General features: G+C 38.4%; 1 protein-coding gene across 4 annotated transcripts in view; it reads left to right on the forward strand.

The window, feature by feature from the left end:
• ACSBG2 (acyl-CoA synthetase bubblegum family member 2) overlaps positions 1–13,801 on the forward strand; it is a 134,654-nt gene that overhangs the window by 68,123 nt on the left and 52,730 nt on the right. For all 4 annotated transcript variants that reach the window (XM_072113860.1, XM_072113859.1, XM_072113862.1 and 1 more), the window contains one exon: positions 4,570–4,661. In XM_072113860.1, coding sequence (XP_071969961.1) covers positions 4,570–4,661 — 92 coding nt within the window. The remainder of the gene's footprint in view (positions 1–4,569; positions 4,662–13,801) is intronic.

A 13,801-nucleotide genomic window follows, 5' to 3' on the forward strand; every position in this document is an offset into this window, starting at 1 on the left:
CTGCACATGCGCAGAACTCTTGCTTCGCGGATGAGGGCACGCAGGAGATATCTGGGTAGGAGGATCAAGTTGGCTACTAGGGCGTGGAGTAGCCTCAGCATCGACTACTCCACGCTCCAGTAGCCTCTTTGGTAAATTAGCATATTACCACAATTAAAGATTAAAAAAGATAAAGGGGACTAAAGGATTAGCCCTTAAAAGGGCTATCCTTACATACATTAGAAACACCTACCACTGGATCTACCTTAATAGGTAGATCCGTGGTGGTAGGTTTCCTTTAAAACCTGCCAAAGATTAGGATTTTGACCTATTTCATCCCACAAAAAATGCAATAAAAAGTGATCAAAAAACATATCTACTCCAGAATGATACTGGGGACTACATGTCCCACAAAAAAACAAACCATCAACTAGCTCTGTAGACAAAAAAAATAAAAGTGTTATGCCACTTGGAAGACGGCGATACAAAAAACAATAGATTTTTTCCCCATATTAGGTTTTATGTTGAGAAATCCAGTAAAACGTAAGCAAAAAATATCTATTTATGGTATCCCTAAAATTGTATTGACCCATACAAAAAAAATAGATTTTTATTAGGCTATATGGTGAACACCAAAAAAATAAAATTAAAAAATGAATTACATAATTGATGCTTTACTACTCCTCTACGCCCAAAAAAAGTTAACATGTTTTGAACAATAGGGGATACCAACTGCAAAATGGTACCACTGTAAAATACGTCTCATCCCTCAAAGAAATTGGCCACACATGGCCCGACTAACAGAAAAAATAAAATGTTATAGCCTACAAAAGGGCAGCAATGTTTATAGGACAAAACTTATCACTGACAAAATTAGACCTTTCTAAATTTCATTTCCATTTAGATTTAATTACTATTAAAACCTCAAAGGCTTAACAATCTTTAGCTGTATATATATATATAGCTCTTTCTGATAGTTTGAGGGGTGCAGAATTGAAAATGGGTTGATGTATAGGGGGGTTTATAATAATATATATTTCACATTTCATTTGTTCAATATGTAAGTTGCGTGACATAACATTTTCCAGATATTTAAAAAAATTATAAAACATGTAAAGCAGATATATGGAAAAAGGTTAATCAGCAACTTATCTAGGTGGTAAAACTATCTTCCTGAAAACACATTAATTTAGAATTTTGAAAAATGGTAAATTTTTAAAACAATTCATCAGTTTGATTTTTTATAAATAAACGATAAACAAAAAATACATCAAAATTTATCTAAAATCAAGTACAGCATGTGACTATGAAACAAATCTAAAATCACTTTGATAACTAAAAGTATTCAAAAGTTATAACCTTATAAAAGTCAGAATACGCAAGTCAGAATACAAAAAATTAGGCTGAGCCTTAACCCCTTACCGACGAAGCCACTTTTCACCTTCCTGACACGGCCCATTTTTTAAAATGTGACGTGTCACTATAAGTGGTTAGAACTTTGGAATGCTTTAACATACTCAAGTGATTTTAAAATGGATTTCTCAGGACACTTTTTTACTTCATGTGATATGGCGATATGTTTTTCATTTATTTATAATAAAAAAAACAGATATTTAATGAAAATGTGGAAAAATTCTCAATTTTCGAAATTCAAAATGTTCTACTTTTTCAAAACAGAGTCATAATAGCAAATGTCTGCTTTAGGTTAACATGGTTTTTTTATGCATCCTCTCGTTTTTGTCGGATGTTACAGGGCTATGAACTTTAGGTGTAATTTTCTACATTTTCATTAAAAAAATGCAAAATCATGCTTTTCATGCTCAGCTTTCAAGTCACTTTGAGAGGCCTAAATAATAGTAAAACCCCATTATCGAAATTACACCCCTCAATGTGTGTAAAACAACTTTTATGAAGTTTGTTAACCCTATAATTGATTTACAGGCGTTAAAACAAAATTGTTGTAATTTAGAAATTTAAATTGCATTTTCCTGCCGCCCGTGACATACTACTCCGTCAAATGTCGGGAAGAGGTTACGCTACAAACTGGCTACGTCCTGAAGGGGTTAAATAGCTGCACACTATTGTCAAAGATGTAAATGTTGGTTTAAAAAAAAAAGCTAGGCTCCATTAACACCTATGGAGCCCAGAGCCCCCAAGATTATTTGCATAATTTTAAAAGCCTTTTTTGTAAATACCAGGGCACAAGAAGAGAAGAGCGGATATAATCACAAAATATAATCACATATTGTACATAATCAGTAGAATGTAAGGAGCTTCAGGAGCTCACAAGCTTCCTCAGGGGTAAATGATAAGACACAAGAGCATATATATATTTATATGGTAGTAACTCACCCCCAGATCTAACGAACAGCAGGTGTGGAGCCCATGGGAGCCTTCCAAACGGCGGAAGTACTAAAGTGCGCCTGCGTGTCAACTTGCATGCCAACAATTACATCACGAATTAAGAAAAAAGTGTACTGCGCGCAAACTATCAGTGCGTTCCTAGATCCTAACGAGGAAACAAAGCGCATGCGCCACAGCCAATTTGTCATCAGTTCTACAATACTATACAGACGTAGATAAGGTTGTATTGAAGAGCAGGAATTATTGGGATGGGCCCATATATTATAGAATAATGTTGTGCAAGCGTAACTTAAAATAAACATTATTAAGACGGCGCATATGTTCTTTAGTTTGTTGATGAAGGATTATACTGTACTACACAGGCATAAATTAGTTTGTATCGACACAAACTAACACTAAAAGCAACATAATACTATGCAGACGTGGCTATAATTCAACATGCATTGTTATGGCGGCGCAAATATTCTCAAATCCAATACTACTGTAATCTATAAACAAAACCCCACAACAATTAATGATAAATATATTAGTGAGTAAAGAACCATAGAGTAGATAATTCTGATAAATTCATGAATAACCTATGACAAAGTGATAACTATTATAAAAGCACTAGAGCGCTTATACAGGCGGTCCCCTACTTAAGAACACCCGACTTACAGACGACCCCTAGTTACAAACGGACCTCTGGATTTTGGTAATTTACTGTACTTTAGCCCTAGGCTATAATAAACAGCTGTAACAGTGATCAGAGGTGTCTGTAATGAAGCTTTAGTGCTAATCCTGGTTCTTTTGACAACCCAACATTTTTAAAATACAATTGTGGCAGACACCCAAAAAATTTTTGCTGGGTTTACAATTATAAAGTATACAGTTCCGACTTACATACAAATTCAACTTAAGAACACACCTACAGAGCCTATCTTGTATGTAACCCGGGGACTGCCTGTACTAAAACACACTTAGTTTGTAAATATCTCCCAATAAAGAATTCATAACCACTAAATAAATGGAAATATAAAAAGATATAACAATTATATGAGCAAAACTGCAACTGTCAATCATAGATAGAAAGTGACAAGAAAGGTAAAATGGTTTAAGGTACAAAAATATATGTGAAATAATAAAGATTACTAAAGATAATAAGAATCAAGGATTCATGAAAAGCGAGAGACGTGTCCGTCGAACCATTGATCCGATCGTTAGCGGAGACAAATTTGGCAACAAAGGAGAAAATAAGAATTTTATAGCAATATAGTATCATAATTAAGGCTCTTTAACACCAGGACCTAGTTGGGTTTTTGTGTGATATGTTGGCAACAAAGGAGATGATTCCGGGACTTCATCAAACAGGAAATTCCAGAAATGCCAACATTATAGTGAATTATATTTACCACAATAAATAGAACACTGTGAAGAAAAAAATTATCTTCTCAGGGATCTAGCTTCACATGCACCTACTACTTCCTCCAGTCATCTCCTGCTTTCTGCTGTGGCGGCTGTAGTCATCAGGAGGTAAGGACTGGAGGAAGCACCAGGGATGCAGAGTGAAGGGCTGTGGAAATGTATAGTTGGATCCCTGCAGGTTAATGTAAATGGAGATTACATATATTTCTACTATTAAAAAAAGTTTTTAATCTTTAAATTAGCCTGAAAAGCTCTGCCGGCATCAGCAGGGCCCCGATGACAGGAGGGAAGGGCTGGAGGAGGCAGCGTGTAGGTTTGAAGGGCTGCAGGGGGCATGAAGCTGTAGTCCGAGAGGCTCTGTTAATACCTGCCAGAGATCTACAGGCTAACATTAATAAACATTATTAATTTCTTTATATTTTTTATAGCCGCAATCAGCGGGCTATTATTTTTGATAATAATATGCCAGAGTGCACAGGAACAAAGATTGCAAACCAAGCACAATGACATACGGGTCCTCTGACAGGATCCACTCTTCTTTAAGCTTTATATGTCCTTGGTTTAAAAAAAAAAGCTTTAAACATTATGCAAATTAGCATTCCATTAACACCTATGGAGCCCAGAGCCCCCAAGATTATTTGCATAATTTTAAAAGCCTTTTTTGTAAATGACAGAGGTGGAACACACCAGTATGTCAGTGTGCTGGAAGATCAGAGGTTAAATCATCTGGTATATTTTCTTCAATGTACAATGTGTATAGCTAACTTATTTTCCTAGATTTTAATATTTATTGTTCTGTGTGTTTTTTTTTTCTAATAACAGGAAAGAAGAAGAAATTGTGCAGGAGCAGGCAAATATTAATTCTGCAGTTGGAGATGAAAAATCTGTCATAGTAGACCCTTCCCAGTATGATGGTATGAATATCCCTTAACCAAAATAAATTGCATACCTAACAACTGTATGCGGCAGGGATGTTAATGTTTGCATCAAGACTTTGGTGGTAATGATGGTAAGCTTCCTGTCCACACATAAGGCTCTGTGTCAGTTGGAGAGTCTGATTAATCACATGACACAATTAGGCCGTCTGCACGTGGTGACAGGGCCGGTTCTAGTGGGGCCCCAAAATAAAACTATTTTATGACCAGTCACAGTCAATAACAGGCTCCTTTAGTATGGTAAAACGAACTGCAATATGGGAGAATTTTATAGGAGATAGATGATAAATGATCAGATTATAGGAGATAGATAACTAAATAGATAGATGATAAGCATCTTCACCCGGTAATGCAACCAAGGGGTATAAACCCTTTCAACGCCCAGCATTCGTGGATATTTTGTCGCGTTATTGAGCAGAGCAATTTTTACAATTTGGACGGAATTACAGCAAAAAGAATTAAAGTAAATTGCAGCAAACCAAATATTTTATTAAAGCAGACACTTGCCCCATTTTCAAAATTGCATTAAAGAGTTTATAGACATAGGCGCTTTCATGCAATTTTGATTCAAAGTGAAACATTTTATAAAAAATAGTTGAAATGTGACTTTGATGGCAAAAATGTGCTCCATAAAATACCTTCACATCTCCTAAATGTAATAGATGGACATGTGTAGAGTTCACAAATGTCCCATACTGATATGGTCACATAAATTAAATCCACATAATATCACTAAAACTGAAATAACTAGAAATCTGCTTTTCAGCTACAAAGTTTAAGACAAAATATATCAATAAAACAGAATAAAAAGGAAAGGTGCCATAAAACCTATATAATTTTGAAAGCAGACAACCAGGCGATGCATTTGGCAATTAACATTCAAAATTTCCTATATGTACAAATCCAGAATACTTATATAAAGAAAATATATTTTCCTAAAACAATAAGATGTGAGGAGATCAGACATACCCCACAACAAAATCCACAGGGGACACCAAACAATTTTTGCAGAAAATTGCACAGATCTATCATTGTATGCTCCCTTACACAATGGTAACCCAAATAAATAACATTACAGGCGGTCCCCTACTTAAGAACACTCGACTTACATACAACCCCTAGTTACAAACGGACCTCTGGATATTGGTCATTTCCTGTACTTTAGTCCTAGGCTACAATAAACAGCTGTAACAGTTATCACAGGTGTCTGTAATGAAGCTTTAGTGTTAATATTGATTCTTCTGACAATCCAACATTTTTAAAATCCAATTGTCACAGAGACCAAAAAAGTTCTGTCTAGGATTACAATGATAAAACATACAGTTCCGACTTACATACAAATTCAACTTAAGAACAAACCTACAGAACCTATGTTATATGTAACCCGGGGACTGCCTGTATATCCGTAAACCAAAATAATAAGATAATAAAAGTCACTTTTAGATGTGCGCCATTGTATTATACGCACAATAACAGAACACTTCATGCTTCATAAGAATTTGAGTGAGAACGTCATAACATAGGTGTAAATAATGGAGGATGGTGTGAAATAAAAATTTTATTCCAGAACGTGTGTGTGTTTTAGCTTTATGGGCATGTTCTGGGTCACAGTATTAATATATAATAGCAACATTAGGGGAAGAGGATTGAATGTTCATCATATCAGTCAATTTTCGGAAAAAAATACTATCACGAAATAAAAGAGAAAGTGTGTTCTCAGATAGTTCTGCATAGAGAAGGGTTAAAAATATTAATATTAGTTGATATTATCCCTTCTCAAAATGTAGTAACTATGTAACTACGTAACAAAATATAGTAGTGAATATTTCCATTATCTGTTAGGTGCAGCAGCTCCTGTGTGCAGCAAATTCTCCCTGCAGCCTGATGGCTAAAAATCTGGAGGTGGGGGACACAATTCAGGGGGCTATATCTCTGGCTCACTTCTTCCTATGAAAGAAGAGAGTCTCCTCTTATATATGAATCTGAATTTATGTTTCTAAGTGTCAGGAAAACGTAGATGTTAACTGTTAAACTACCTTGGGAGTGATTTTTATATATAAAAATGGAACCTGATATTCTCACTTTAAACCTGAATATCTTTGGATCCATAGCACCTAGAAACAAAATTCAAGATTCCTTTGAAAGAAGAGATTCTCCCATTTCAGGGGTCTTGGCAATTGCCCACTTTGCCTACCCATAGCGCCGGCGCTGCGTGGTGAAGTAGATGAATGAAAAGAGTTGTAAAAGTAAGACAGTGCAGAGTTAGGGCTCCTTCACATTCAGTGTTTCAGTGATTTCCATGGAGGCCATTGATTTCTATGCATGTTTTCACATTGGCTTATTTTTTTCACTGATCTGTTGTCTGTAGAAAATATGTTGAAACGTGTCCATTGATTTTCACTGATGCGGCTGTGAAGTCAATAGAAGTCTATGGATTCACAAAAAAAACTGATGACAGGACTGCTTTTTTCACTGATGAGGCTGAGAAACCAGGTGTTATGTTTTTAAAGCAATGTTGAACTAAATGGACGCAATGGAGACAAAACACAATGGAAGTGCAACACACATGCCAATGTGCAACCATACTTAGAATAGACAATCTTATGCTGCACAAGATTCATATAAGAGTGTGATGCTGGATGATAATTATAATCTTTATTTATATAACACCATCAAATTTCGGAGCGCTTTACAAATCATAGGGGACATATACAAATATAATATTACATTACAAAATACAAACAGTGATATTGAACAAAAGGTCTGAAGGGCATGCTGACAAGAGCTTACAGACTATGGATGAGGTTGTTTACACAGGAGGTAAAAGAGATTGTATAATGTATAATGGTCCAGCCATTCTTTATAAGGGAACAATATAAAATAGTTTAATAAATAAAAATTCTGCTGCTTGAACCAGCCATCAGCCACAATCTTATTTACAGGGTCCTAGATGAAAAAGACTGCAGAGAAGCCTAGAACTTGGTATATATCTGCTATTTGTCGAATAACAGACAGGTGAAAGGACATAGGATGGATTAGTAAAGGGAGAGTTGACGTTTCATGCAGTTAGCGAGTGTGATAGACCTGCCTAAAGAAATGGGTTTTAAGAGCATGACTATTAATTTTTCATGGTTTAAGACTGTGCAGTCATACTTCAGCATACTTAAGATCCTATTCATTGGCTTATTTCATGCCAGAAAAGTAGGACAAAATTCTATTAGGGCAGTGTTATTTTTGGCACGCAGACTTTTTTGCCGCAAGGCCATGATCCTTTCCTTCAACATTTAACCTTTATAGATCTGGAACCTGTCTCAGGAGGGGGAAGCAAGGGGTGGTTCATTTATTCCCTTTCCCATGACTTGGCCAAAATGTAGAGTTTGCCTCTTGGAATGACTACTGTTGTTGGAGCTCCTGTAGACCTGTTCGTTCAGTCTGGCCACGGGAAGAGGGTCAGCAAACTCCTGTTCTCGAGATGGATTTAGGTCTCATGCCCAAAACTAGTAAATATAATGTGTGCCTGAAGTCCTGTTGATTTATTGTAATTGTTAATGACGGAGTGTCCAGGTCAATATTTTCAGTATTGTCCTGCTTTTCTTTAACCCCTTAACGGCACCTGACATATTGCTACATCACCCATCGGCTATGGGTGTTTGGAGAGGGCTGAGCTGGTGAAAGTTTGCTGCATTTTAGCAGAAAACACCCACCAGTAACACCAGGTGGGTGTTAACCCTTCGATCGCTTTTGGCAAAGCAGCTGGTGCCATTAAAAAGTAGTTTCGCGTGGGGCCCTCCATGTTGGCTTAAATTGTAGCTCCCCATAACGTTATCAAGGAAGCAGCAATCTGTAACTATGACAGCCCCAGGTCATACAAAGACCTTAGGCGGTCTCGTTTTAGCACATTTATTAAAATGTGTGATTTGCACAATGTAATAGATGATGTAGAAAATCTCTACATACTGCCATACTGTACACTATGGCAGTATATGGTAGGATCAATCAGACAACCTAGGGTTTAAGTACCCTAGGACAGTGATGGCTAACCTATGGCACTGGTGCCAGAGGTGGCACTCGGAGCCCTTTCTGTGGGCACTCAGGCCATCACCAGTGATGACTCCAGGTAACTTCCTGCAGTCCCAGACAGCCCAGGACTTGCTGTGCACAGAGCTATTTTAAAGTGACAGCTCTACCTGGGACTATGTTCTGCTTTATTGGTGTCCTCAGGTGCTGGTATCAATGAGAACTGTGACAGAGGAGGGAGTATAAATCACAAATTAAATTGCTGTGTTGGCACTTTGCGATAAATAAGCGGGTCTTTGTTGTAGTTTGGGCACTCGGTCTCTAAAACGTTTGCCATCACTGCCCTAGGAGGTCTAAAAATGTTTTTATTAACTAATTAAATTTTAAAAAAAAACATAAAATATATCTAAATATCAGTTTTGTTAGTGCAACGACTGTCATTGGCCGATTAATCATTCTCCTACAATATTTTTGTAAAAGTTTCAATGTTTTTGGTCATATTGTACTTTCATTTTTTTTTTATATAATTGTATTTTTATTATTATTTTTCAAAAATATATAACAGACAAATTATCATGTACACATTTCACATTGATGTTTTTCAACAGTAGAACAATTGAAAGACAAAAGAGAAAAAGAAGGGAAATTTCCCCCCAAAGGATATCAACAGTATAAATCATCCATTCGCGTATCAGAATGTGAAATCTAACAGTGTAATATGTTTATGATAGTGATACAAATACCAGGGACGGCATCAACACTATGCCTAACCAGTCTAGAGGGGTTGAGGAAAAGGGTACAAACAAGAGACAGCCATACATACTCACTATGACAACAATCAACACTTGGGTAGAAACTAAAGGGGTGGCCATATCACTCTCCTCCTCCTGCTCGTTCTTCTATCCAGTAGCGGTCCCAACGCTCCCAGGTTTTGTCAAACAATGGGATACGATTATTCAGGGAAGCAGTCAGATATTCCATACTGCGGGTTTCCCTTACCCTAGAGAGGAGGTCCATTCGGGAGGGGGGGGGGCTTGCCTCTTCCAGAATTATGCTATGAAGCACCTCGCAGCTGTGAGTATGTGCAAGCTCAGTCTTGTGGTCGCCTTGGCCATGGGGTGTGGGGAAACATTCAGCAAGTGGAATAATGGGGTGAGTGGGATATCCACCGCTACGACCGTCAGAAGGAGAGTCTATACCTCCTGCCAAAAAGGCTGAACTAACGGGCATGTCCAGAAGATGTGTTGAAGAGTACCTCCAGCAGAACCACATCGCCAGCAAGTGTCTGGTGTATCTGGAAATAGTCTGTGCAACAAGGATGGGGTATGATACCACTGCATCATCAGCTTGTACTGGTTCTCCTTATGTGTAGCACACAAGGAGGTCTTAGCCGCCCTGTGCCATATCAATCGCCATGTGTCTTGTGATATTGGTCCCCCTACTATGCTTTCCCACTTGGCCATGTACGGGTGTGCGATGGGTTCGTCTGGGCTGGGATGCAGTAGTATCATGTAGATATCCGATATAAGGCCAGAAGTCTGGGTAGCAGTTTTGCAAATGTGCTCAAACGTAGTGGGTACCGAAACCGTCTCAGCACTGTCCAGGGATTGTAGGAAGTGCCTAATTCGGATGTAGTGAAAATTGGCCGCATTCGGGAGATGGAATTTATCCTGTAGGGCAGCAAAAGGCAAAATCTTCCTATCCCGGTAGTCCACAATATCTGCAAATCTAAATAAACCCTTCTCATGCCAAGGTTTAATTTCCTGTCCAGCCCCGGCTTGTTGCATGAGGGGAGTGTGTAAGAAAGATTGCATAGGAGAGCACTGAGACACCAGTGGGAACCTGGTCAGACAGGCCCTCCATAACTTAATCGTGAATGAGATAGGGCCTAATTGGGGGTCGGGCAGTGCAGGCGCTTCTTTAGGCCAAAGGTAAGAGTTAGGATGGAAAGGGGCCAACCACAATTTCTCTATCTCCATCCACTTAGAGAATGCCAGTAAGGTGGACCATGCCGGAATACGCCGCAAATGTGTTGCCCAGTAGTATCTGGTTATATCCGGCACTGATAGGCCGCCTCTAGATTTGTGAGAGAGTAGAACAGACCTGGAGACTCTGTGCCTCTTTTTCGCCCAAATGAAGTGTAATATTGATGCTTGCAGGGATCTCAGAGCACCCAATGGCACTGGCACTGGTAGAGTTTCAAAAAGATAAAGCAGCTTAGGTAAGATAGTCATTTTAACCGCTGCTATCCTGCCAAAGAGGGAAAGGGGGAGACTATTCCAATTATCAAGCAGGGTCCTTATTTCCCGAAAACTGCCAGGGAAATTCTGCCCATAGAGCGTATTGTAGGAGGGGGTCAGGAGTATCCCCAGATACTTAATAGCATCTGCTTTCCAATTGTATCTGAATGCGGCCTTCAGTTGGTCTACCAACGGTTGGGAAGATTAAGAGGCAATGCCTCCGTCTTTGAAGTGTTCACTTTATAGCCAGAAAGACGGCCATACTGCTGCAACCTCGCTTGTAGGTTGGGTAGGGAGATTAGAGGTTGAGTAATGGTGAGTAAGATATCGCCTGCGAATAACGACAATTTGAATTCCTTGTCTCTAACCATAATACCATGGATATTAGGGTCCTGTCGGATAATGGAGGCCAAGGGTTCAATGCAAAGTATAAACAGGAGAGGAGAAAGTGGGCAGCCCTGGCGTGTGCCATTTCTGATCCGCAGAGGTGGGGAAGACGCATGTGGAAGCTTAATTTCCGCTGTGGGATTTGAATATAACCCTCGCAAAGCCTGGAGAAAGGGACCTTTTATTCCGATGTGTTCTAACACTTGAAACATAAAGGGCCAGCTGAGGCGATCAAACGCCTTCTCAGCGTGTAAACTGAGAGTCAGGGCCTGGTCATTTTGTTTATTAACTACATCAATGAGATCAATCGTTCTCCTTGTGTTGTCGCCACCTTGTCGTCCCGGCACAAAGCCTACCTGGTCCTTATGGATTACCTGAGGGATCCAGTGAATCAGGCGATTGGCCAGTAGTTTTGTGAATATTTTCAAAAAAGCGTTCAAAAGTGCAATCGGTCTGTAATTGGCACAATCAGTTGCATCTTTCCCAGGCTTGGGGATAAGGGTGATATAAGAATGAGTGAAAGTTGTAGGCATGGGTTCACCTTGTAAGAACGCGTTAAACACTTTTGTCATATGTGGCAACAACACAGGGGAGAAGGTCTGGTAGTACAGATATGTGAGCCCATCTGGGCCCGGAGATTTCCCATTGGGCATTCCTTTAATCACCTCCTCTATTTCATCCGACATTAGTTCTGAGCTGAGAGTCTCAATGGCTTCCGAGGGGAGTCCAGGAAGGGAGCAAGAGTTCAAGAAGTCCCGTAGTAGTGTTTTTCTAAGGCCCTCATTTAGGGGTAGAGTGTTTGGCAGGGAATACAATTTAGCGTAGAATTCTTGGAAGCGAGAGGCAATCGCTCTCGGGTCATGTAGTAGGTTCCCTCCAGAATCCCGTATGATGTGGGGGATCTGATGGTCCCTCTTCTCCCTCAGTTGTTTGTACTTTCATATTCTGACATGCAATGAGGGCTGTGTTTCTGACATCTGTCCGTTTAACTTCTGCAATCTTCCCCATTGCTTTTGCTAAGAAAAATTGAGCAAAGATAAGAAAAACTATATAAATGTGGTATCACTGTAATAAACCAGAGAATAAAGACTGGCCAATAAAGACTGGACAGTAAAAAGTGTTAAAAATCCAAAACAAATATTGATGATTTTCTTTTCTTGAAATAGTTAGTAAAATCTCATAAATAAGCTATAAAATGATGTACAAATTCTGTACAGTGTTTCTCATCCCTTCTACATTCGCATTACCAAAAAGAAAAAAAAATATATATAGCTTGTACAATGTAACAATACATATCTGCTTTGAATGGCGCTGCTTTCATTCAATGCCTGGCTGTGTGCCCATACAGCATTTTGCCACAACATATGGGGTATTGGCATAATTGGGAGAAATTTGTTATCAAACTTTGCAGAACACGATTTAATTTATTCGTGTAATCTTTGGCAGAAATGTATGTATTGTCCAAAAAAATAACAGTTTCTAAATCAAGCTTACCGTATATACTCGAGTATAAGGCGAGTTTTTCAGCACAAAAAAAAAACACATAAAAATGTTCCTAAAAATTGATGATTTTTATTTCCTCCACCAACAAAGAGTTAATAAAATCTCACCAATTAGCTATAGATGTCCCAAAATTACGTACCAGAAAAGTGCATCTCATGTGGCAAAAGAAATAAGCCCCTATAGGTCCACATAAAAAAAAGAAAAAAATTATAGCCTGTACAATGTGCCATAGCAAATCTGATGGCGCCTCCTTCCCTTCAATGCCTGGCTGTGCGCCCATACAGCAGGTTACCACCACATACGGGGTATCGGTATCGGAAAAATTGGGTATCAAACGTTGTGGAGCCTTTTTTCATTTAATCCATTGTAAATGTTTAATTTTCCACCCAAAATAAGTTTACTGTGAAAAAATATTACAATTTGCAGACTGCACCTCCAACCCCTATAAAACACCTAAAGGGTTAACAAACTTCTTAAAAGTGGTTTTTCATACGTTGAGGGGTGTAGTTTCCATAATGGGGTAAATTATGAGTCTTGCTATTATTTAGGCCTCTCAGTGTCAATTCGAATTCGAGCAGGTCCATCTAAATACGGGTTTTGGTGATTTTACAAAAAAATTTGAAAAATGATACCTAAATTCTGAGCCTCTTAACATTCTAGTAAAATATGTGGAATCTTAAAAAACCATCCAACATAAAGCAGACATTTGGGAAATGTACGATATGAATTTATTTGGGTGCTATGACTATCTGCATCAAAAGTAGAGAATTTAGAATGTTGAAAATAAAGAATTTTTCCAAGTTTTTGCCAAATTTTGTTTTTTTTCATAACTAAACACAAAAGATTTCATCCAAATTTTTAAACTAATTTGAAGTACAATGTGTCACGAGAAAACAATCTCAAAATCCCCGGGATATCTTGTATCGTTCCAAAGCTATAACCACTAATAGTGACACAGGCCAGATTTGAAAA

Source organism: Engystomops pustulosus, chromosome 1 (assembly GCF_040894005.1).
Source record: "Engystomops pustulosus chromosome 1, aEngPut4.maternal, whole genome shotgun sequence".
Taxonomy (NCBI): domain Eukaryota; kingdom Metazoa; phylum Chordata; class Amphibia; order Anura; family Leptodactylidae; genus Engystomops; species Engystomops pustulosus.